Source organism: Melozone crissalis, unplaced genomic scaffold (assembly GCF_028551555.1).
Source record: "Melozone crissalis strain CALT ecotype California unplaced genomic scaffold, PUWL_Pcris_2 ptg000016l_1, whole genome shotgun sequence".
In the NCBI taxonomy this organism is placed as follows: Eukaryota; Metazoa; Chordata; class Aves; order Passeriformes; family Passerellidae; genus Melozone; species Melozone crissalis.
This window is the reverse complement of record NW_026535794.1, coordinates 17438288-17463864: the sequence shown is the minus strand read 5'-3', so window position 1 is coordinate 17463864 and position 25577 is coordinate 17438288. Positions and strand designations below refer to the sequence as shown.

The 25577-nt window shown below is 46.1% G+C and overlaps 2 protein-coding genes across 2 annotated transcripts in view; both read left to right on the top strand.

Annotated features, from left to right (window-relative positions):
* MYO3A (myosin IIIA) overlaps nucleotides 1-1516 on the top strand; it is a 104554-nt gene extending 103038 nt beyond the window's left edge. Inside the window, exon 35 of the mRNA XM_054273944.1 lies at nucleotides 1276-1516. Within this exon, the coding sequence (XP_054129919.1) occupies nucleotides 1276-1390 (115 nt within the window). The 3' untranslated portion in view covers nucleotides 1391-1516. The remainder of the gene's footprint in view (nucleotides 1-1275) is intronic.
* A 2586-nt stretch (nucleotides 1517-4102) lies between these two features.
* Nucleotides 4103-25577, top strand: part of GAD2 (glutamate decarboxylase 2) — a 40133-nt gene continuing 18658 nt past the window's right edge. Inside the window, exons 1-7 of the mRNA XM_054273417.1 lie at nucleotides 4103-4321; nucleotides 4567-4626; nucleotides 4751-4903; nucleotides 5902-6135; nucleotides 11017-11107; nucleotides 11925-12037; nucleotides 15757-15872. Of these exons, the coding sequence (XP_054129392.1) occupies nucleotides 4246-4321; nucleotides 4567-4626; nucleotides 4751-4903; nucleotides 5902-6135; nucleotides 11017-11107; nucleotides 11925-12037; nucleotides 15757-15872 (843 nt within the window). The 5' untranslated portion in view covers nucleotides 4103-4245. The remainder of the gene's footprint in view (nucleotides 4322-4566; nucleotides 4627-4750; nucleotides 4904-5901; nucleotides 6136-11016; nucleotides 11108-11924; nucleotides 12038-15756; nucleotides 15873-25577) is intronic.

Sequence of the window (25577 nt, the reverse complement as noted above, 5' to 3'; positions counted from 1 at the left end):
TTTTGGCTTCCCAAGAGCCATATGGACAGACATTCTGCATTTCTGATCTAAAATAAAAATAAAACTGATGCAGAACCTAAAAACTGTATTTCTGGTTAGGTTTTAAATGGGGTGGATGTGCATCAGACTTTCTGCATGTTTTCCGCAGGTAGGACTCCAGCTTGACTGCCTCCTTCTCCTGCTGTCCTGTGGCAGCACAGGTGTCTGTAGCCTGCATGCACCTCGCCAAGGTGGACAGCCAGGAGAAAAACCCCAAAGGGAGGGTTTGCTCAACCTCCCCTCTTCCCACATAGACTTCAATAGAGGGTGACCACTGCCAGGCTAAGGAAATTCATATTCTCACTCTTGCCAAGGCATTCACACATACTACACATGCTAACACACATCTATGTATCTTGATATAATTGTATCTTCTTGCATGTTCCTAAATGTAAGAAAAGCTTGGAAAACTATCTAGCTCAAAGTCTTAAGGGAAACACCAAGCCTGGGATGAGCACTGAATTTGAAAACACATCTGTAATAATAAAGGAAATGTTTGTAAAACATTCAGAATGTAGAAAGTTTTGTGCACCTTATGTATTTTAATTTCTGGTCTTTCTTTCACATAGTATCTAAATTAGCCATTTCAATCTACTTCAAGAAGTGAAGCATTGAGTACTTATTATTTAGCAGTTCACCTTTGACATTGGTATAGGACCAGTAGTGGGGGCACCGTAAGTGCAGAACACTACAAATTTTTGTAATTATTTTAGAGTAATTTACTTTTTTAATAACTGTCTTTTATGTTTAATCTTGCTCCATGGTAACAGCTGATGCCACATCACTATTCCAGCCTGTCAGAGGTGGCATCCAAAATGCATCTTGCCATATGAAAATAAAATTAAATGAGATGGACGCTTACAGTGAACTCCAAAGGCAGGTTAAATACAGAGCAAATAAATTTATGCCAACTCAAAATCTGGTGCAGTAACCATCAGGCAAATGCTACTGAAAAGCATCCCCATGCTCTCAACGTTTTTATGTCCTTATATTATGTCCCCTTCATAGGAGAACATGTTGTTCTTCTGTGTTCATCTGCTTCTAGCATATAATGTGTTTGTTCCGAGGTGCCTGTTTTGTGCAGCACAGGAAGAGGCCTAGCTAAGTCAGCTGATTTTTTTCTTTCTCCTTTTATTTTTCCCCCACAAGGGTGGAGGTTAAGCAGTCGATTAGGAGTGTTTGCCAAGGTAAATGTTTTGACTTTAATTTCTAAAACACTTCTGTGCTTAATCCCAGGTCGAGGGTTGCAGAAAGACCCCTGGAAGAGAGCAAAGCCGAAGATAATCCCTATGACTACAGACGGCTGCTGCGAAAGACCTCGCAGCGCCGGCGCCTTATCCAGCAGTTCTAGCTGCTGCTGCTGCTGCTGCTCCTGCTGCCATTTGGCTTTTATTAGCATAATTGTTTTCTATCATTTTATACCATGTGTTTCATTTTTTTTTTTTAATCTTCAATGTTTCAAGTTTATGTGTGTGCTCATGTGGATATGAATTACTGTGGTATACAGCCCAACACCATTGCAAAGGGACACTGTCAGTCACCTATCCTATTCTTCCCTAAGAAAAAAATCAGCTTTCTTTCATGTACCATTGCTACATCCTAAAATTATTAAACAGCTTAAGTCTTGTTTACTTTCTTCAGTGCATATTTCTTTTTTTCCATTCCATCAGTCTCACCCAATCAAAAAAATAATTTACTTTATAGTTCCCTGGTTAAGCTTTCTAATTTCCATATTCAACTTCAGAAAACCTTAGTTATTGTTTCTAATAAATTGTTTTACAGGAAAAAAAAATTACAAGAGCACCTTGGGGGAATTTCTGCTTATTTTAGTTTACATTGCTTAAATTTTGGGATGACCTGTTTGTGGCAAGTGTCCCTCTAATGAAAATGTATACGATTAACTGGATAGCATACTATGGCAATTTATTTCATTATTGACTTTACTGTAAAGCTAGTAGCCAGTTTTAAAGGTCAATATTGTGTGTATAATCTTTATGTTGGAGATGTTAATTTATGGGAAGCATATCCAGCCCTCTCCTCTGCCTCTGAGCTTTGTGACTAAGTGATGAACTTCTAAATCATGTTTGCTTTGTTCTCATTTGCATTAGATTTTTAGGAATCTTAATCTCTGGGGTACCAAGAAAGGAATAGAAATACACTCTCTGGTTGATTGCTGCTGAAATGTAATGATCATTCTTAATCAGTTCCACTAGAAATTAAATGAAAATAAAAGCAATAGCCCCAGTGTTCAAATTTCCCCCTGATTCCATATTCAAAAGACCTTATTTCACAGAAACCGCACAGATAATTGCAGCGCTTCCTTTCAGGATTCATAATTGCGTGTTCCCAGCTGCAAAGCAAGAGAAGGCAAATTTCATGATGCCAGCATAAAGACCTGATCCTACTCCGTTCCTCAGCTCTCCTAAATGTGACAATTGGCGGCAGCAGTCAGCCACAGGGGCTGGGTTTGGCCTTTTCCCCAGAGACAGATAACCGTGGCTTCCTGATCTGTAACTAGCTACAAGGCTGTGCACCGGATTAAAACGTACTGCAATGTAAAATTTGCTATAAATTGTTAAAATTTTGAAATCTGTTCTGAAGTTGCTTTGTCATGTATTAATACAATGGTAAATAAAAATGTACAAAGCAGAGATACGGTTGATTGTGTCTGAATTACACCCAGAACCAACAAAACACTGTGGACTGGGGCGTGAGTGAGCAAGGCAGGGAAGGGCTCACAGCAGCCTCTGGCCGTGGAAGGCTGGAGTTATTGCCTGTGTGCAAGCTAGTGTGATGTGGCAACTGGAACAGACTGTAATTTCACACCAAGAGATGCCTGGACTGGTTTTCTTCTGCTTTCCCACCACAGCAGTGTTTTAAAGCATTGAGCCATTTCTGTGAGGTCTCATGGTGGGCAATTCTCATACCCATGTGGGTGCCTACAAAAAGCAGAGAGATGCCCCAGCTGAGCACAGGGCCTGGCTGCGTGCCCAGCTGTCCCGGCAGAGCCACACTCTCACCTGCTGAGGTCCCGCCTGCCTCCCTCCAAGGCCAGGGCTCGAAATCCCTCCTGTGCCAGAGGAGAGGCAGCCGCGGCCGGGAAACGCTCCCGCCGAGACCCGGCTGGGTGGAAAAGGGAGCTTTGGTTGCCTTCAGAGACGTCGTGAAGGGAATAGGAACAGTTGTTCTCGTGCTCTTCCCGTCTGGCCCCGTCTCTGCCTCCTCGGGGCTGGAGCCAGGATGGCGGTGCCACCAGGGTCCCCAGCCGGAATGTCGCAGGAAGCCACCGGGAGCGCCCCGGAGCTCCAGGGACACGCGGGGGCAGCCGCAAGGCTCCTCCAGCACGTCCGAAGGAGCCAGGACGCCCCTGCCTGTCCGGGAGCAGGAGGGACAGCCCGGCTTCTCCGCGCCGGCCCGGCCCGACGGGGCTCCCGCCGTGGCTGTGGCCGGGCCCATGGGACGGCGGGGGCTCGGGGGCTGTCTGTTCCCACCCCGGGACCGCCGGCGGCACGGGCGAGTGCGGAGGTGCCCCGGTGCAAAAGTGCGAGGTGTGATGGGGGGATTTCCCTTCGCTTTGCATCTTACAGGACTGAGGCCACTTCCCCGTAGTCTCAACCTTCCCCTCGAGCTACCAGGCTGGACCACCGCGGCCTCGTACGCCAAGACTTGGAAAGCTACCATTCCATTCCGCTCAGCGGGCGGCTCAGCCCGCCCCGCCGGGCTGCGGCGCATGGACGCTCGGTGGGGTGAAGGCGGCACAGGCACCCTGGCTCGCCTTCGCCCCCCAAGGCAGCTGCAGCCCCAGCTCAAGCAGCGCCCATAGCTCGGGTCTGCCCCGAGTGCCAGCGTCCTCCCACCGCCGCCCCTCGCTCCTCCGATGCAGCAGCGAGCGGACACGCCTTAGAACAGCCGTCGCCGCCGGCCGCCTCAGCGGGCAGCTCCGCCGTCCCGGGCACGGCGCCTGCGGGGCGCGGCCGCAGCGGCAGCAGCAGCAGCAGCAGCAGCTCGGCGGAGCGCACCCCGGGGGCGCCCACGGGAGACGCTCCCACCCACGCGTGCCCGGGGCGCTCCCGCCCCTCCGCCCGCCGCCGCCTGGCGCAGCCGCGCGCTCTTACACACCCGCACCCTCACACTCACGCACACTCGCTCGGGCCGCCCGGGCTGCGCATCGCCGCTCCTCGCCCGCCCCGCCGGTTCGCCTCCGCCATGGCAAGCCCCGGCTCCGGCTTCTGGCCCTTCGGAGCCGAGGAGGGCTCCGCCGCCGCCGAGACCCCCGGCACAGGTAGGAGAGCGCCGAGCGGCCGGGCGGGACCGGCCCGACGGAGCCGCCGTGGCAGCGCTGCCCGGTGCCCGGAGCCCCCCGCTCGATCGGCGGGACGAAGCGGGGACCGACGGCGACTCGAGCCCGGGCCAACGCCGCGGGGCTCGGCGGGGCAGGCGGTTCCTGGGGAGCGGGGCCGGGGGTCGGGCGAGACGCCCTCAGCCCACTCCCGCCCCACGGACCCGCCGCTCGATTTTCTCTTGCAGCCAGAGCTTGGTGTCAGGTTGCCCAGAAGTTCACGGGAGGGATCGGAAACAAACTCTGCGGTAAGGGCTGGGAGGCTCCGGGAGCGCGCCCCGGGAGCGCCGCGGGACCTGCCCCGGGCCGGGGGGGCGGGGGACGAGGGTCCGTGCCCCGGTAATGAGGCCGTGTGTCCGTGTCGCTGTCAAGCCCTGCTCTACGGAGATGCCGAGAAGCCCGTGGAGACCGGAGCCAAGGCAGCAGCCCCGGGGGTAGCGGAGCCGAGGCCGACCTGCACCTGCGACAAAAAACCCTGCGGTTGTCAGAAAGCCGACGTGAATTACGCCTTTCTGCACTCAACAGGTAACGGCGCTCCCGGGGAAGGCTGCTTCTCTAAAACTAACGAGAACAAACCAGCGGCTCGATCGGGAAATCGCGCCCGCCCGCGTTGCGCGGAGGCGTGGGGGGTCCGGCGGTGCGCGGCGCAGCTCTGCGCCCCCAGCCCTGGTCCCCGGTGGGCAGTTCTCAGATCTGCGAAAAACCACGCAAACAAAAAAATAAAATCCCGAAAACAAAAACCCAAAGCAGTAAAATCCCATGTATTGGAGCCCGCGGCTTTTTCTTTCTAAAAGGAGCACTGAAAGCATCGACCTTCTCATTGAAGACCCTGCGATGTAATTAAGGTTGGAGGGGAGGAGGGAGATAGAGTGCTCTCCTACTCATTTGCTTTAATTCGAGATATTTTTGCACTTCATCTTTTCTGACCTTGGAGGTGTCGTCTCCTCCAGTGAATAGATCCCAGCTCCCCGCCGACATGCAATAGCCAAGAACTCTCCCGTTTGCTCGGCAGCCCGGGACCCCAAATTAGGGGCTTCCACTATAGTCTGGTGTGACTGAGCCATCGCTCTTAAACAAAAGCTCTGTGTACACCAAGACCCCGTGCAGCATTGTCTCAGAAAAAGGCACTAAATTATCAACAAGTCACTGGCAGAGGAGAGTCACCAAGAAGGTATTTTATTGCAAGGCAAATGACAGTTTTAAGGGTGCTGCTTGTAGCATTTGTTGCTCAATCTTTATTACCTGTGAGATTCGTTTTCCCTTTTGTCTTGTTTCCCTGCTCTCACTGTCTTCAAAATTAGTCTGAAATACACTGTGGACAGAATTGGCCAATTTAGATAGGATATTAAATCTTCTTGTCTCTCAGGACATTCCTTGCCAATTTGGTTATTAAATGAAAACAAAACCTATTCTTATTGACTACAGTGTAAAGATTTTTTAAACATAAATGGGAGAAGGCTTTGTTCAGAATCTATGCATGTGGTCATAAAACGAAGTTAACTTTTAAATTTCTCCATTCCCAGATCTTCTGCCAACATGCAATGGAGAAATAACTACTATGTCTTTCCTACAAGACGTTGTGGACATTTTACTTCAGTATGTGGTGAAAAGTTTTGATAGATCAACAAAAGTTATTGATTTCCATTACCCAAACGAGCTGCTCCAGGAATATAACTGGGAACTGGCAGACCAGCCACAGACCTTGGAAGAAATTTTATTGAACTGCAGAACAACTTTGAAGTATGCAATTAAAACAGGTAATAGCAATGCTCGTTTTCTACCCTCTATGGTCTCATCCATTGATTAAAGGTGTCATTTCAATTTAGCTTGAAACGTTAAAGATTGAACAGCAACTGTATTTTGTCAGCTCCAAGCAATTTCTAGCAGAGACAGAAGTCGTTTTCCAAAATGATAAAGCCCTCCAGCAGCTCCATCTCTGTAGCTGTCAGTGCAGCCTCGCACACCCTTTCCGATTTGAAATTAATGCGTCTGTGCGTCGGAGTTGCCGAGTGTGGCACCGAGCACACTTGGCACACCTTCTCCACTTTCTGCCGTTCCTTTTCATCATTTCCCGTGTGTTGTCCCGGCGATCGCCCCTTGCTCCCGGCAGAGCGGGGCGCGGAGCTCGGGCCGAGGGGAGCCCATGCGGGGCCAGCAGGGACCAGCCCATTTAGCAGCCGAAATCACAGCAAACGGCCTGTAAATTCCAGCTCCGAGCGGCCACTGCCGTGTCTGTCACTTCGCCTGCAAGGCAAAATAAAAAGATAATTTAGCAGAACCTTACACAGAAATATCGAGGATTTAGTTTCAACTTTAGGCTCAAGCAATAAAAGCAAAATCCGATTTGTTTTAACAGCCATTTGTTGTTTTTCACCGGGGAAAGCAGCGATGGGTGACTCCTCCCTGCCTGGGATCCCCGTTAGTCGTGCCCCCCTGTGGGCTTGGTGCAGGGAAGGCGGCGTGGGGCTCTTCCAGGCGTGGGGAGAGCCCGACTCCGCTCCGGGGCCGCCTTAAACCGCGGCGGAGCGGGCGGAGAGCAGAGCCGCAATTACGGCTGTCATCGGGAAATAATAGGGGTCCGGAGAGCTCTTAGTGGGAATTTGAATTACTGAGAAATTGCTTTAAAATAAATGTGAAGCAGTTTACTGAAAGAGACAAAAGGCTGATTTGTGACTAGAGGTTGAGAGGAAAACAAAAAAAAAAAAATCTCAGGTTTTGAGAAGAGAACGGAACAGACTGATCCTGGTAAAGATTGTGAGGGATGTGTGTAATCCTCCTCGTTTAGGGGTGGAAATGACCATCCGCATGTTTTGATGAATGGGTCGGGTGCTGTCAGGATGTTTGTAAAATATTGAATTAAATAGTTAGGTAAATGATATCCAGAGAAGCAAAGTCGATTAGTCTGAATAAGGCATAGAAAACGTGTTTCCACAGAATGATGAAGAATGTGGAATCTGTGATTCTCGGAAATCAAAAAATAGAGTTTCTAGGCTGATTGCCATTAATCGTTTTTTGTTATAGCCTGTTTTCTCGTAACAGACCTATTTAATTTTGTGCATCCAAAAGAAGATCCTTTAAAACAATGTTGCCATTTCTCTTCCTTTCTATAAATATCGGAGGCTTTCCCATCTTGGCATTTTATAATTTGTTTTAATGAAAATAATGTTTTTGAAGTCTGAAAACGGCTGCTGGGGGGTTTTGTGAAGTGTGGTGGGGTCCAGCCCAGGGGGTGCAGAGCCGCCTCGCTTGGCTGCTGCTGCTCCTCAGCGCCCTGGGGTGACAGCCCCAGCCTGGGGCGGGGGGGCTCACGAAATGCGTGGGGTTTACACCTGGAGCCCTCGGGTGTGTGCTTCGGAGTGAAACACTGGAGTTACCCTCAGAGGAAGGACAGCACGGTGAGGTTCTGGCGGCAGCATCTGCCTCCACTCCTGCCGCAGAAGCCCCTCGGAGCCGGCCCCTCCTGGGCAGCGTTTGACTGCAGGGCCTCCGAGGCTGATTGAAAAATAAATTGTATTGCATTAGCCTCACAGCTGGGCACCCAGGTCCGGGGATCCGGCGAGGCAGATGGCTGATTTTCGGCCGAGGGGCAGGTGTGGGTTGCTCGGAGGTGTTGCCTGCATGCCACGGCTCACTGGGGTGCCCGGGGAAGCCACGCTGGAGAAGCCACGCTCTCTGCCCCCTTCCCAGCAGAGACAGAATTCTTGCTGAGAGAGTGTAAAAGGCAGTGACGGTGAATGCAGGGAAAGATGGGTGTGAAATTCAGTTACTGTGTTCTGGAGAGTTGAAAATGAGCAAGTGAATTGAAATACAAACGTTTAAAAATGGCTTGGAAACTGCAGGAGGAGTGCGAGGAGCCGGTTCTGGCCCAGCCTTGCTCCCTGGCAGGCCCGGGTGCTGGCCGTGCACACAGTGAGGCTGCAGGCACGGCCAGACTCAGTGCTGCCAGCTGTGCCTTCATCCGTGCCTCTATCCGTGCCTCGATCCGTGCCTGCATCCGTGCCTGCATCCGTGCCTGCATCCATGCCTCTATCCATGCCTCTATCCATGCCTCTATCCGTGCCTTCATCCGTGCCTCTATCCATGCCTGCATTCGTGCCCAGCCCTTCTCCTGGCTGGCCTTTGGGGGCTGTGGAGGCCGGGTGTTCCCCCGGGCATGCCGTGCCTCAGGCCGGTGCAGGTGGGAGGGTGTTTGGGAGGGTGTGTGGGGCAGAGGCAACGCCCTTGGTGGGGAAAGCCCGGCCTCGGGTGTTCCTGTGCCTTGGCCCTGGTTCTTGGCCATCATGTCCCGATTTACTCTGGGATATCTGTGAATACATTGTCTATTGCTAAAAAAACCATTAAGTAATAATCTCCTATTTTCATCTCTCAAGCAATTCTTCACCCTGTCACAATCTCTTTTCTGGTACCTCTTTGTTCAGGAACAACTTCAGCAAAGGATGTGTGTTTCTGGCAGAGGGACACGGGGAGAGATTTTTGAGCAGCTCTCACAAATTCTTCATACCTGGCCAGTGCAGCCTGTATTCTCGGCAAAGCCTCGGTTTTCCGTGGCTATCTAGGCAAGGGAAGAGAGCTCGCTCTCGCAGGGAGGTGTGACCGGGACAGGCAGAGCCCTGCAGCCGGGGCAGGGCACAGGCTGGGGCAGTGCATCCCTGCCATTCCGTGTCACGGCCGCGCTGGAGAAGGGAAGGGCACGGGGAGGAGCGGGCTGTGTCACAGGTGTGGCTGCTGGGGCTCTCCCAACAGCAGCAGCAGCAGCTCTGCTCTCTCTGCCCGGGCCTCTCTCCCTGCAGCGCTGCTCCCTCCGCCCCGCTGGCTCCGGGGCACGGCTGCCCGAGCCCTGCGTGCTCCCGGCCCGCTCCCAAGGCGCTCCCAAGGCAGGTGGTGTGCTGGGAGGTTTGCTGGAGGAAACAAGCAGTGACAACAGGGCTGTCGCCTTGGGCTGGGTGTGGGGCTGACACAGAACCGCTGAGACACTGCAGCTGCAGATACAAATTCTGCCATTCCCCAGCTTTTCGGTGTGAATTTATTTCCAAAACAGGAAATTTTGTAACCTTCTTTGAGCCTTCCTGTAGTCCCGATGCACTAAAGGCTTTTAGCTCCTAATTTTCTGTTACTTTCAGGTGAAATTTGTCATCCAGCTGTGATATGGAAACAAGCTATAAATGTGGAAATCTCCTTCAAAATCCCTCTGTCAGGGGAGATGCAGACCCTGGAGCAGGATGGCTGAGGCTGTGGTGGTGGTGATGGGGTGTGTGTGTGTGTCTTAGGTCCACAAACCCCACTCAAGAGCAAGATCCAGTTCATTTTGCTGGATCTGAGCATCATTCTTCCATGCTCAGGGGCTTTGGCTGCCTGGTTTTGGCAGCACAGACCAGGGAGAGGTGGCAGTTCTGTCAGTGAGAGGAGCTCCGTGCACAATGTGATCAGGCAATAGCACAGGGCTGGTCTCGGGTTAAGAGCACAAGCAAGCAGAATTTGCGTGTGTGTCCCCTGCCCCAAATCCTCAGCTCTGATCTGCCTGCTCAGCTTGATTGCTCTGCCTTTGTGTGCTGCAGGGTGGGAGCTGGGGAGCAATTCCCCGTGCTGCTCTGCCAGCCATGTGTCCACGCCTGATAAGAGGCCACAGGAGACTGAAGATAAGTTTTCTCTCAGTGCTGGGTCTGCATTTCCTCAATCATCTTGCTCTATCTTTTGTTTTCTCTGATGGCAATAACAGTACATCGTCTAAGGGTCAGGACAGGTGTTTTCCAAGCAGAGGCTTCCGTCCTTTGAGTTGGATGGCATTTAAGTAATTGTGGACTATCCATAATTTGTACCAGTAATTATGCCACTTACCAAGGGCTTGCGGGAAGTAACTAGTAAAAATGAAATTTTAATGCTTCCTATGTTTAATGGCTCTAGGCACGTTTTTAAGGAAAATCTCTAGGAGGATTTTAGAAAAAAAAAAACAGGAACCAATTAGATTAAGCAAGAGACTATCAACTTACTGAATATAGTCCTGTGCATCATTCTGCTGGGGCAGCAGAGCTTGTTTTTAAGGCACTGAATTAAAATCACAGTTGCAAGTAGCCAGGCTATTTGTAATCGTACTGTGACAGCGAAGAAATGACAAGGACCACCACCTTCCCTGACATCTTCGTGCAATCATCAGCCATTGAGTCATGTGCAAAGCAGTCACCAAAATACTTCATTTTCTCATTTTGCCCTGTCTATTACAATCATTAGCCATTCATCACTGATGTTATATGTCCTGGCAAGCTTTTCAGATGGTGTCTCATGTGTGCCTTTCAAACCTAGTCAGGCAAAACCATATCCAGTGACAACATGTGACACACTAACGGGAGCAAACAGCTATTTTTGTGAGGCAGCAATGTGCTAATTTTCAAGGCATATTGAAGGGATAATAGGGACTGCTGGAATTCATTATTCTGTGTTGAGTATAATTACTGACTTTGGAATGAGAAAGAAGAGAAATTATCCTGCCTTTTTCAAGAAATGTATTTACTGCCATTTGCTTTGTTTCATACCTTGAAAGCACTTCCTTCTCTATAGAAATATGGAGGTAAATATACTGTTCAGTACTGAATAGTTTCATTCAGAGTCATCAGCCTTTTGATAACATTTTCTATCTTATGCAGGGCACCCTAGATATTTTAATCAACTTTCAACTGGGTTGGACATGGTTGGATTGGCGGCAGACTGGCTGACATCAGCAGCAAATACTAATATGTAAGTAGAAGATTTTTTTAATTTAATATATAGATATTTAATTTCATGATTATGATCTAAAATACTAATTCCTGTATCTGAGTGAAAGAATAATTTTATGTTAAAATTGCTGGGGAAAAAATAATCTGTTTTTTAAATGGTTGCAACAGTTATTTATAGAAAGGCTTTCAGTGTTGTTCTGTAGGCTGTCATTTATAAAATTTTATCATCATGATAGGATGTTGGTTGTGCTGCCTCCCAAAAGCACATAAAAAATATATACAGATTGGCATTTTGCATGCAAAAATATGTAAAATGAAAGGGGTACTGAGTGAGCAGTTGCATTCATGTAGAGGGGTTATGTACAATCTATACGCAGAGCAGAAACCATTGCTTTCTGTAAGAAAGAGATGTGGAATTTAAAGTGTGGGGATTTTTTCACTTTGGGATTAGGAAGCCTTTTTGTGTACTTGCTTAGCTTCATGCACTGTCTGGCCATTATGAATAGGACTGCTGACATGTGCCTCCAGATATGCACACGGGTTTGTGCAAGGCAAAGGGGCTCTGCCCAGCATCCCTTGGATAAAGGGCAAAGCCTTGAACCTGGAAGAGGTGGGCAAGATTTTATTCACTGAAGTGGGTGGAAATGGATTGTTAAGGGCTCCCTGCATTTCTCCTTCTAGACATTTGATGTCAAATGAGAAAGAAGACTATGGAAAGTATTGTGAAACAGAACTCTGCCCAGTATAAGATAGAGTATATTGTGGCTATAATGTAATGTAATATTGGAAAAAGATTGTAGATTAAAGCATTAAATATGGACATTACTACATTTCAGGTTCACCTATGAAATTGCTCCAGTGTTTGTACTTTTGGAATATGTCACACTAAGGAAAATGAGAGAGATGGTTGGCTGGCCAGGGGGCTGTGGCGATGGGATATTTTCACCTGGTACATAACATTTCAAGCTTTCTCTATTTTTCAGACTGTGGTATATGACATCCCCTGCAGCTAAAGAGTAAATATAATTAAATATGCATGTTTGAGAGGACACTTGCTAGTAAACACCAGTGGCCTCTTTGAGATAAAGTATTGCATGTTTATGAATTTCAGGGATGTGATTATGAGGGTCTGTTTGAGCAAATTGCACTGCATGATGAGCAGCTGTAATGGCACATGGGAAACATAATGAGAAGAGACATTTGCCTTGCAGTTTTGCTTTGCCCCCCCTTTTTATGGACCCCATGAAATAGAAAGACTGTTGTATTAATAACAGAAGGAAGAAACACAACAAAGCTCTCCAGCACCGCAGGGGAAATTGGAGCAAACAGGGAAAGATGTAGCATACCTCCCAGCAATTTCAGTGGAGTCAGGAAGACCCTGCCAGCATTAGAGCATGCTGTTAGCTTTCCATGTGAAGCTGACCTGTTTTTCTCAGTGGGGTACTTGGGTGCTTAGTTAATCTGAGTGCTTAAAGGCTTAGAAACCTGTTTTCTTCAGGGCAAGTCAGTAAGGCAAAAAAGTTAGTGTAGAAAAATCATTGACAAACATTAAGATTTTTTTATTTTTTAATCATTCCACTTAGTCTTTTGATTTATACTTTTTGTCACCTCTCCTCTGACTCTAATTTCATTGCTCAAAAATTTTGGCTTGTCTATCTTACGAAATTGCAAAATAATGAAAGAATTTACATTGGGTGTAATATCTTGGCTTGTCAAAAGAGAACAGACTATTAGCTGTTGCAGAAGGAGCCTTTCTGGAAGGGAAGTTAGTTGACCTAATGGAGAGAGAAAGAGTGCACTCCTGAGTAGAGGAAAAGCCTCACTTATAGCAACCCAGGACATTTGGCTCTCTGAGGCTGTGGAGGGCAGGCAAGGCTCGTCTTCAGCTTCTCACATCTGAATGTATATGTGGGAAGTGGTGTGGGAGTTTTATTCTGGCCCTTTCCACAGGTGTAGATAAATAGATGAGAAGAACTGACATTGCTTTTTCACGAGTTCTTAGTTAAAAAGCCTGAGAGCAAAAGCTCTGACAGTTTTTTACTGTGGTGCTTAGAGATCCCCCTGAAAACCTTGGCCCACATCACACCTGGCATCTAAGTGTGTCTCACGGGCCCAGGACCAAAGTGAAAGCTTTTGGAAACAGAGTGGTGGTTGGTTACGAGCCCTGACCTCACTGGGTCCAGCTGCCCTTGGTTCCCCACCTTCCCAGGGGCTGGTCAGGGCCCTGCAGGGTGAGGGCAGAGCAATGGCAGCGCTGCCCGCCCATGGCAGCGGCCTGGGGGAAAGGCTCAGGTGGCTGTGCCAGATCTGCCCGAGTGTGGCAAACTCAGGTAGAGATGGTGTGAGTCAGGAGAGGTGTGTGCCTCGGGAGGAGCTGCTGGGGCTGCATAAGGTGCTGCCTGGCACGGGCCCAGGGTGCTGCTGGTGTGCCAGAGCTCACTTCATCGAGCTGAAACCTGTGTGGGGACGGCTCTCTGGCAGGCAGGTGCCTGTGCTGGCGTTTGCAGGGCTGCCCCTCTCATTCTTTCTTTCTTTCTCTGCAATTTCTGGTTTGTGCAAAGTGCATCTTCATAATTTTCTCTGTTAAGGCAACAATACTCAGTGTGCAGGTTCTGCTTTTTTAGGCAATAATCAAAATAATTTCTGTGCTGTCTTCTCACTTCATGGCTTTAGCTGAAGACCTTACTGTTGCAAAGAAAAGGTTCTTTCTCTCTGCATTCTCTGGGATGAAATATACAGTATCAATACATGTGAAGCATAAAAGCCTGACTGTTTTCTCCAAATTCTGTAGGTGTGTTTTGTTAGCTGCAATTAGCTATGGATGTGAATACAACTATGAAATTAAAAGCAGAATGCAGGCTTATGAGTAAACTAAGGTTAAATGACTGAGTAATGAATACTAGTAAGAAACCCTGGTATTGAAGAAACTAAACATTTCAGTCTTGATTGTTTTGACACTGAGCCAATGACTTTGGACAATATAGGCCAAATTGCTTCAACTTAGTTCTGTCACCTAAATCATCAATAGCAGCTCTTACATGACATCTGCATTTTTTAGGGACGGGTACCTGAGCATTTCCTCTTAATCTCTCCATTTCTTATTTTGTCATTTCGAAGAAAGGTGTTGAAATACATTCATATCTCTCAAGATAGTTGAAAGGGGAGGAAAAACGCCAGTCTGTACTGACCTGTATGCCAGCAATGCCATTCTTGTGTGGCCTTTTCCCTTGGATTCACAGGAGGGCCAGAGAGGTCAGGGAAAGCCCACAGCAGGGCAGCCTCACTGCAAGAGCAGAGCCAGGATACTGATTAGAAATGAAGGGCACAGTTGTGTGGGCTGTGGAACAGTAGTTATCTCTAGTGAGATTAAAACAAATCTTACAAAAGTCAAAACAATGTTAATTTGCCAGCACAGATAACCAACAGTGCTTCCTTCATCTCAAAGGATGGATTTTATCTTATCTCACTTTGGCTGTCCAGGCATTGGGTGTTACCCTGGGCTGGTTACAGCAGCTCCTGTGTTTTCCAGGGAGAGGGGGGATGTGTTGGCAGGGCAAGTTCCACCCAGCACAAACAGCTGCCATAGGATGAGCTGAACCATCCTCTGGAGGTGCACATTTTGTGCTCTTCACTCCATTTTTAGATGGATGAAAGTTGCAATAGTTGAACTCTACCTCACCGGCATTTCAACCTGTTCATTTAAAACTTTTTCTTTATATAAATACATGTGCATAAACATGGATATACAATTAGTCTGTGTGTGTGTGTATATATATACACACATAGGATAAACCTGATGGATTTCATGCATACATGTCTGTCTGTGTGTGTGTTTGTGTGCATACAAATTTAAAAATTCTCAGCATCTGCCTCAAGTACTGCATTATATTCCCATAGTGCTCATGCAGCATTAATGTTAAGCCAAACATTGCTCCACTGTAGACACCGAGACTTGGTTTGCAAAAAATTTCAAACAGGAGAAACAGACCACTGCAGAGCTGTAGATCTGATACCCCTCTTGAAGTGGGTTAAATACCCAACTTGAAATGGCTGTTTTAAGTGAATGCATGCCAGTGATTTTAAGGCTAGTGTTAGGGACATTTAATCTTTTCCCCTCGTTCCCATAGGAGGACAATTAAAATGAAAAATATTTGTTAGAATGTCCCTTTTTCCTTTCTCTTCCCTCTTCCCACTCCACTTATCCAGAAGATAGCAGCTGTTGGGTCTCAGTGGGTGGGTTTGCTCAAAGCTGGGGCATGAAACACCACCCTGATTTAGGAGGGGAGAGCACAGATTAGGTCACACTTGGAAATCCCTTAGGATGCCCCTTGTGTGGGCACCTGCTTAGGAGATGGAATAGAATGGGGATTATGTGTTGATGGCACATGGAAAGCTAAGACTGGGGGCTGAAGGAGAGATGGTAGTTAGAATGAGGGTGAAAGGCAGCACCAGTCATTTTTTGCAGTGGTACTTTTTGCATAAGTGTTTTTTGTGTGTAGTAAATCCTGTTGTTACACAGCCCAGCTGTGAGGAGCATCAGGAAGAAGAATCTGTGTTTCTGCCACAAGGCAGAGACATTTATGTAGAAAAACTGTAGCAAGACTTGTTTGTTCTGAAATGATATTACAATGAATAGAAAAAGTAACAGTATATTACTGTGGACTCCAGGTGGTGCCATATCTAACATGTATGCTATGTTGATTGCACGTTTCAAGATGTTCCCAGAAGTTAAAGAAAAAGGAATGGCAGCTATTCCCAGACTGGTTGCCTTCACATCGGAACATGTATGTGTTTCTGTTTTTTTCTATCTGTTACATCTGCTTGTATGACTTTATGATGAAGAAAACAGCTGAACAGGAATTTGTTGACAACTGTCTTCATTTCTGTTACTCCTTCACTGGGAATAAAAACATGGGAAGGGCTGAATTTTTTATCTATAGAGGGATGATCGCTGCACTTCCCTGTGGCTGAAATCCTGGCAGAGCAGTCTCTACAGTGCTCCTGTGCTATTTCTTTGCTCTCACACATGTCCATATAAATGTTGATGTGAGTGGTAAGGACCACATCAAATGAGGAGAGCTCATCATTGGGCTTCAGCACTTTCTGCCAGGACTGTCATCTGTTCTGGGGCAATAGAAAATCCTTTTGTGTCAAAATCTTTCCTTCTGAAACCACTCCTGCTGTTATTTAATGAGAAGGTGATAACATACATGAAGACAGTCCTATGACAATGCTGTGTGTGTGTGCAGCAGAGCAGCTGCAGTATTTGCTGGGCTTCACTGTGAGTTTCTGCCTGTGAGCAAAAGCTTCAGCACATGGGGGTTCATCACAGGCACTGCTGGGACCTGCCAGGGGCGAGGGAGGTGGGCACAAGAGAAACAGGAACAGTCCTTGTGAGAGAATTCTTTGCTCTTTGTTCAGGCGTGTGGAAGTCTCTGTTGGGAGGGTTGTTTTTGGCTTTACAACCATTTGGAACTCCTTGCAGCGTAGAGTGGAGAATGTGGGTGCAGGAGGAAAGGAAAGAGGAAGGTTTATCCCCACGAGGGGCTGTGGGCTGTTTTCAGGCTTCATTGTCCACTTCCATATTTCTCTCGAGCTGTGTGGGCTCAGCCAGAAAGGATACTGTCCATGTTAGGTAACAAAGTCCTCCTGCTGCCTCTGGACTTACCATCAAATGTGCTTCCATTCTATGCAAGTGTGAAGAACAAAATACTCTAAAAGTTATCACCAAAGTGCAGGAGGAAATCTCTCAGAGGATGCCTTTCACAGCAGTAGGATGGGATGAGATGCGATACACAGCTGTGGGCTCCATGTTGCAGAATTATTGTCTCCATAGCAGTTAAAGAGGACAGTCTACACATGAGTAGCAACTTTCCAAAGCTGGATGTACAGCTAGATATACATTAGCCACATGGAAGTAACAAGTCTAGGTCCTGCAAATGAGGTTCAACATGATTATTTAAAGTAACAAATCTATTAATCATTACAGTATTTCATTGTTGTCATAGCAATGGAGTGTTAAACAATGACCCAAATTGTGCTAACAGTCTGAAAATAATGAAATGAGCTTTAATAATTGTGTTTTCATGCCAGGGAAGAAGCAGTTCCCTTAGCAAATTAAACATTCAAAAATCAAATATACTAGAGAATTCATAGGGCAGCATCTGAAACCCATTACATTTTAAAAGTATCTTAAAATTGCAGTTTTGTCCCTTCTTCAATCAAGCTTTATAAAAAGTATATTCTCATCTTCTAGAGAAGTTAAGAAACTGCACTATGTGAAGACAGGACCCTTTAACCCTTAATTGCCCAAAGGATATGGGATCATGGTTTAACCCTCAAAACAGCAGAAGCTGTTACAGAAAATTCAGAGGCCTAGAAGTACAATTCTTTTTAAGATAGGAAGTGTCATGCAGGACCTGAACACACACTTAAGATATGCAAATGACATTTGTCTCATTTGTCACATCATGCTGATGATCTACCTACTTTAAGACTCCTTGGCCTGACTGAGGTTTCTCTCTGCCACAGTTGGATGCTCTTGTAAGTCATTGGCCATGGAACAAGCAAATTGTAGAATCATAGAACACCCTGAGTTGGTAGGGATCCATCAGGATCATCAAGTCCAGGTCCTGGCCCTGTGGAGGACACCCCAGAAATCACACCATGTGCCTGAGAGCATTGTCCAAAAGCTTCTTGAACTCTGTTAGGCTTGGTGCTGGTGACCACCTCGCTGGAGAACTATTACAGTGCTCAACCACTTTTTGGGTGAAGGACTTTCTCTAGATATTAAACTTAAGTCTCCCTTAACTCAGCTTTGTGCCTTCCCTCGTGTCCTGTCACTGATCATGAGAGTGAGGAGATCAGTCCTTGCTCCTCTGCCTCCCCTGATGAGGTTGTTGAAGGCCACACTGAGGTCTCCCTTCATTCTCTCCTCCAGGCTGAGCAGACCAAGTGACCTCAGCCACTCCTCATATGGACTCCCCTCCAGACCCTTCACCATCCTTGGAGGCTCTCCTTGGATACCCTCTAGCAGCTTAATGTCTTCTTGTATTGTGGCACCCAGAACTGCACGTGATACCCAGGAGGAGGCAGTTCCAGAGCAGAACAGAGCAGGACAATCCCTGCCTTGCCCTGCTGGCCATGCTGTGCCTGATGCTCCCTAGGACAGGGTTGGCCCTCCGGGCTGCCAGGGCACTGCTGGCTCAGGTTCAGCTTGCCATGGACCAGGATGTCCAGATCCCTTTCCATGGCACTGCTCTCCAGTCTCTACACACCACCAGGGCTGCCCCATCCCAGGTGAATAATCTGGACCTTTCCCTTGTCAAACTTCATATGGTTGGTGATTGCCCAGTCCCCTTAATTTATCAAGGTCTCTTTGCAGGCTCTCTCTGCCCTTGAGGGAGTCAATAGCTTTCCCCAGTTTAATGTCATCAGCAAACATACCCAGCATCCAGGTAAGTCCTGTGTCCAAGTCATTAATGAAGGTGTTAAAGAGCACAGGGGTGAGGATGGATCCTTGTGGAACCCCATCAGTGGCAAGTCACCAGTCTGGGGTCACCCCCTTCACTGTAACCCTTTGTGCCCATGATCCAGTTGGTCACCCATTGTGTAACAGGGCTGTCCAGCTGTGAGCTGGATGCTTTCTCCAGAAGGACACTGTGAGAGACAGTATCAAAAGCTTTGCTGAAGTCCAAAAGGTTTCATCTGCTGGCTTTCCTAGATCAGTGGGTTATAGAATGAAATCAGGTTCGACAAGCAGGACTTTCCTTCAGGAACCTGTGCTGGCTCTGACCAATGACTGCATTGTCCTCCAGATGTTTTTCAGTACCTCCCAGAATAATCTTCCCTGTGAATTTGCCAGCTACTGAAGTGAAACTAACAGGCTTGTAGTTTCTGGGGTCCTTCTTCTTGCCCTTCTTGGAAGTTGGGATGATGTCCTCCAGCTTCCAGTCAGCTGGGACCTCTCCAGATTCCCAAGACCACGCAAAGTCAGTGAGAAAGGCTTTGTGATGACTTCAGCCAGCTCTTTGAGAATTCAGGCCCCATAGATTTGTAGGGATCTAGCTGGAGCAGCAGATCCATAGTGTCATTTTCCCATGCTCTGCATGCAGGGTGTGATAGTAAACAAAGCTTAAAGTAACTGTATGTGTTTAGAAATCGTAGATTTTGGTTTTGAAATTTTCAGTCAGATGCAAAGATTTTAATATCAGCAATTCTCAATGAAGAATTTCAACATCCCAGATGAGACTCTATTTTCATTACTACCAGTCTGGAGCTTCCTGTACTATAAATGAATGAAGTTGTATCACAGTTGCCACCACTACCACTGTAATCAGAATATGGCCCAGTCTGATGCCATCATAGGTTCAGCTGCCAGTGGGGGAGAAGGGAAGGGAGGAGTAATTCACATCTTTTAAGTAATTACCTCCCTAATTTAGGAGTGCATCGTGTTCCAAAATTAGGAGCCTCACTCTGTGCACAACCAGTGAAGAGAAGCACCTCTGGAGAGAAACTCAGAGCATCCAAATTAGGAACCTAAGTATTCCTGAATTTAAATGTTCTAAATCACCTCTGGGAGGGCTTCACCTACTTTTGTGCACTGACCATAAAGAGCCTCCTCATATACACAACCTACATTTGGTGCCTAAAATAGGCTATGTGATTATTCCAACTGTGCACATTCCCAGCCAGCAAATTTCCCCCATCCCACAGCTTAGCACTCTGCTGCTGTTTGTTTCTATTTCACCAATGATGGTGAAGTACTCTGCAACTGCTTGGGTAGGTCTTCCTCAGGTTTAATTTCCTGAGATGCACTTGGCACTCAGGATTTCATTCAGTCCTCTGTATTCATCAGGGCGTCATCAGTCTTCTTTCATTTGCACTGCTCATGATCAGTGATGTCCTTCAGGGCAGCTGTTCTGGACTGCACATGATGCAAGAGACCTTGACTCAGAGGGGAAAAAGTGATGGATGCCAGTTGTAAAAACCTATTTCAGTCTATCATTTCAAACACTATGAAAAATCCAAAGTGAAGGCCTCCTCCTGTGTTCCAGCATATCAGCTTTAGGCTGCTGTAGCTGCTCAGAGGAGTCCATCCCTTTTTCAGCATGGAGAAAGCTGCTGAAAGGGATGGCTGCCTTCTCAGAATATTTTAGTTGTTCCATTTGGCCCCAAGGCAAGACCTGTTACATTTTTACTGATTCCCTGTTGTGACTTTGACCTGCCCAGCCAGCACTGTCTTAAAGAGTGTCCAGTAGTGGCTGGAAATTGTACGGAGCAGGGATTACACGTAGGAGGCAAAAGGACACAGTCATGCTGCCCTGAGGAGGAAAAGTGTACAAAGGGGAAGTTTAGCTGGAGAGAACTAGGTGGGTTCAAGTCACAAAACAGACTTTGGCCCTTTTCATTGCTGGTAGGAAAATAGCTTTAAAAAGCTTGCAGAATTTCTGTGGACTTGATTACTTAGGGACTGTGTGGGCTTAATCCGCAGTTCAGAAAATGAAAAAAAGGCTGGTCAAACAATTCCAGTGTCTGTGGGAGAAGAGTGGCTTTGTGAAGTTTTTATCTGAACAGTTCCAGAAGCCTACTGTGAAGCTTCTTGGTGCTGATGCAGGAGGAAGTTAAAAAATGACTTCTGTGTCTGTAGCTTGATAGACCATTTCACACAGGCTATGGAAGGTTTTGGGTTGGTTTCTGCGTGGAATGAAGGCAAATCTGACCCCTAATCTACCACTTTCATGATATTGTTGCCCTCTGTAGTGTTGCCCTCTGTCCCTGCAGCTTAGGAGACCCTTTGCAGAACTGCCACCTGCCAGAAGCAGTCCAAGGGGTGTTGTGTGAGGTGCTGCTTCCAGAGGAAGGTTTGAGGAGCCTGAAAGTCCTGTTTTCTATTTTGTAGCATAGACTAGAAAGCTGTAAATTAGACTCTGGGCATACAGAGTAAGTAGGAATTAGATTTGTTTCCACCTAAGGAAACTTAAAATCAAACTGATGGATTCACACATTTTTTTCTTTGCACTACTTACTGCATAATAACTAGAAAATTATTTTATGGTATTTGAAGCCAGGGGGAAACTGAAAATTATTTGAGGAACAACTTATTTCAGGTAGCACCATTCAAATCAGAGTAAAAACATTTTCTATAAAAGTGGTGCTCTAGTGCAGTCAGTCCTAAAGGAGAAAATCATCATTTGGGTCTAATCCTTCATCTGGTATGGACCAGAATACCTTGTGGCTTTTACAGTGCCACAGTATCCTCCTGAACTCAGTGCAACATTTCTTATTATATACAGTCCTGCAAAACTATCTGCACTAGAAATAAACCAAATGAGTCTTTCTGATTAGAAAAGCAGCATGAAGTTGTGTGTTTGGAAAATGCCAAGGATGTGCATACTGGTATGTTTAGAAACATCAATATCCTCATTTCTCACCTGATACTAACAAGTAACTTTAAAAATTGAATTGCAGTAGGTAAATGAAACCATAGCAAATATATCTCTCATTGCAGTGTATTTAAAACTTGGATGGGACACAGTGTGTTCTTTTTGTAGGTAATTGAGGGAGAAGCTGTAGCTTGAAATCAGATGATAAAGATAGGATTCATGTTGCTTAATGTTAATCACCTGAAGTGTAAACATTTAATCTTAGTCTATACACTTTTTATGGCCAATAAAAAAGAGCAAGATCTGCAGACGACAACTCATCCTAAGTCTAAAGCAGGTGCCAAAGCCTTAGGAGATCAGGTAGGTATGGAGGTACCTTTTTTCCCCCACCTTTGTGGGACCCCAAACAGCAAGCCTGAACTAGAAACACATTTTTAGATTATTAAGAGAGAAATAGCCCAGCCTACACATCCAGAGATTGCACAATGCTTAAAGCCCAAGAGAAGTGAATAGGAAAGTGAATTCTCCTTCTTTGCTGGTGAGTAGGTGATAAGCTGAGGCTGGGGGTCCCGATCTCCTGGGCACTAGGCTGCCAGTGACAGACCCTGGGGAGTTTCAGCTGCAGGAGATCTGTCTTAGCTTGCTCAGCATTTGGAAACTGGTTACTGATAAGCCACCTCCACAAAGCTCATGCCACTCTGGATTTATTTAAGCAAGGAGAAGCAGCAATCTGAAAACACAGCCATGCCCTGTGGGGCTCATGGCATTAGGATGGTTGTTTGTGACAGCTTCAACCATGCCAGATGATGAGCAAGTAATTTAGCAAGCTACAAAAATAGAAGCATCTGTATATTGAAGCACTTCAGATAGCAGTGCTGTACTTTTCAGCATCATAGCATTTTTAATTATTCTTCCGTTTTTCAGGGGGCTTATTCATTATTGCACATGTAATACATTTACACTGTCTCTACCTTACAAAGCTAACCATGTAAAAATGGCTATCAGGGGAGCAAACCTGTACCTAACAGCATTTGAAATTTTAGATAAAGGGAAAATTCCCCTGGCTCAGAATCATCTTTTTTGTTTTTCTGACTGTCAGTATGCTCTTAGTCACTAATATCTATATACCTATATCACTAATATCTATATCACTAATACCTTCTCCTTCACCCCTGAATTTCACCACATTTCTTTCTATATAGAAATTAGGTTCCTCTCTACTGGGGATGTATTTGCAGTTTCCATGCACCCTGTGCAGTGTGTGAAGAGAGGGAGGGAGAAAGCTGAAGTGACAGCCCATTCCCACCTTGTGTCCTCTTCTGTCTGCAAGCCCAGGACAGTGCTGAAACTCCAGACCTTCCAGTGCCCCCAAGCCTGGCTTTTCCTCTTTTCCTTCAGGGCTGGCATCAGGCAGGCTGCACCTGCCCTCCCTTTGTCCCCTGGTTCTCCCTCCATCAGGCTTCAGATCCGTGTAGCTCTTACACAGCTGAGTTGTGAAAGGTGATGTTCAGGCTCCCTTCTTGGTGTGTCTGAAAATCTGTAGCCCTGGTATTTGCCGAGGGGTCACATTTCATGTCCTTCCTTGTTAGCCCAGTTAAATCATCTGTGAATAGTTCTGTCTGATCAGGTTTATTTCTGCAAACCTTTTCATCTTGTTGACCTTTATAGTTTTCTGTGTTTACCATTATATTACACAGGCAACCAAACTTTCACCAACATCACAGGGATATTAAACCAAATTTTAATACTTATCATTGTGAAAGTTTTCTTTGGTTCTGCAAATATATTTTTTCTATTTTGCTTTCATCCTTGGTCTTTCAGAACCTCTCAAGTCCTTGGAGTAATTCCTGTGGTCTTGCCCTAAAACATGAAAACATAACAGCAGTCATATATCTGTTTGTACTGTAAATTCTTATATCTGTGACTGTATAGACAGATTGAGCCATTTCATATTCAGTTTGTTTAGAATTTGTAATTGCATTTGCCCTTCTGTGCACAGACTTCTGTATTTCTTCCCAATTTATCCGTAAACCAGTTTTGCTTCCTGACCACTGAATTCCCTTCAGTCTCTAAAAAGCCTTCAGGCAACTGAGTTATCAGCACTACATTCATTTTTTTTCCCCAGTGCTCTTTTAGCAGTGCCATGAGACTTCTTAGCAAGGCAGCTGCACTTGGCCATATTCCAATAGATGCCTTTGAGCGCATGGTCTTAATTTCCTTCCTCATAGTAGACCATTTAAATCTGTCTTTTCTTATTTAAGGCACTTCGAATAGTTCTGGTTTTTTAGTGTAAAACAAATTGCAATAGTAAATCTTTCTTAAATAGTGTGGAGTAAGGAACAAAGTTAATGAATGTAATGTCATCAGCTTAAACCCCATTGAAATATATCTGTGCCTCTTCACTCCTAAATCTCTATCGCATGTATATATTTACACCACCCAGTATGTGCACATCAGTTTGTGTAATAAATGAATAAAAAACAGATTAAATTTTTTTAAGTATATGCATTCAATTCTATCTTCATACAACATATCTGTGAACTGTCATTATACTGGTAATATTTTTGCTCTGTTTTCAATTTTTGCAAAGTTCCAAGATACTTTCCTAAACTGGGAATTTTTTATAAGCCTCCTCCTGCCAATAGCCATTTCATGGGCTCTTCTCCTCCCCACTCTCACAAAGCTGCACTGCTGCCCCATAGGGCTCAGGGAGACCCACAGGGCTGGGAACAGACTTTTGTATCTTTGATGTTTTGAGGTTTTTGGATTGGTCACAATCCAAGCCTTCATCTACAGTGCATTTGTGCTGGGAAAAAGCCCACTGCATTTAGTGAAGCTGATGAAACTCATAGAAATGCATTTGTTCAAAAATTCAGTTTTGTGAAGTAAATAACATGCCATGAAAAATGTCAGTGTGGTGGCTGAGCTGTGATGTTCAGTGTATAAATACTTACTAGCACCTTGTGACTCCCAGCTAGAAAAACAACAGAGGAGATTCCAAGATGAACAGACCAGTGACCAGTGGCTTTAACAGGCTGGGTGATGTCTGGGTGTCAGACATCTGCAGTGTCTGAGTGCTGGTGGCTGCAGATGCTGTACACTTCCCATTCTCACAGCAGGTGTCACAGGATTTTGTTCAGAGAGAAGGGATAGAAACTTCTTCCCTGATGTCATTCAGCACCCACTCCAAACCAGCCACCCTTTCTCTGGATAAATCTTGGCCTGGAGGTGCCTTTCTCCCCCTGAATGCAGAGAAGCCTACTTGATGCTGTCACCTTGGTTAGGCTACCTGCAAGGGACAGGCACCAATCCCCTGGGGCTCATCTAAGTGATGAGTATGCATTCCATTTATCATCAGTTCATGTGAGAGTCAGTGCAGTGTGTGTATGTTTACTTTTCAGAGTGTGCTTACTTCAGGGACTGGGGTGGTTTGCTGTACTAGTTCTTCAAAAACTGATTTTACATCTAGGCAACGTGTTCAGGGGCTGGTCAATACACATAGTTCATACACTGCAGCCATGTCCCACAGGGAAAAGCTGTACCAACCCATTGCATTTAAAAAATAAATCTAGTATTAAAAATATTTACCTGAGGAAGTATTTTTAAATTGTCCATGTATCATCAGTGAAACATGACTTAAGAGCAATCTAAACTTCTTAAAAATATCCGGGTATTGAAAAAGTCAGCAGACATCATGAAAATGTTAAGAATTTCATCCAAAATGGTGGGAATACAGGCATATAAAAAAGGAGTTTGTACTGGAAATTCTTAACCATAGCAATCTTAACCGTAGCAGTCAAGCCTCCATGAAAACTACTCCCTGAGAAATTTGTAAAACACAAAGGTTTTTCCTTCTGAAGTTGGATGTACATCTTTCAGTTCTTCTACTCTTCTTCCTCTTTCATTAAGTTGTAATTTTCAAGTGTTCATTATGCTAAGAGTCCTTTAGCATGCAGTGAATTTGTGCCCTCGTGGCCTTTAGGTGAAGTCCATACGTTTAACCATTGTGCCAGTCTCTTCCCCTACTGCTCTCTGCTGCTTGCAAATATTCCCTTGACAAAGCCATAGTGATTACTTATTTCCTTTGTGATCTGCAAACTAGGT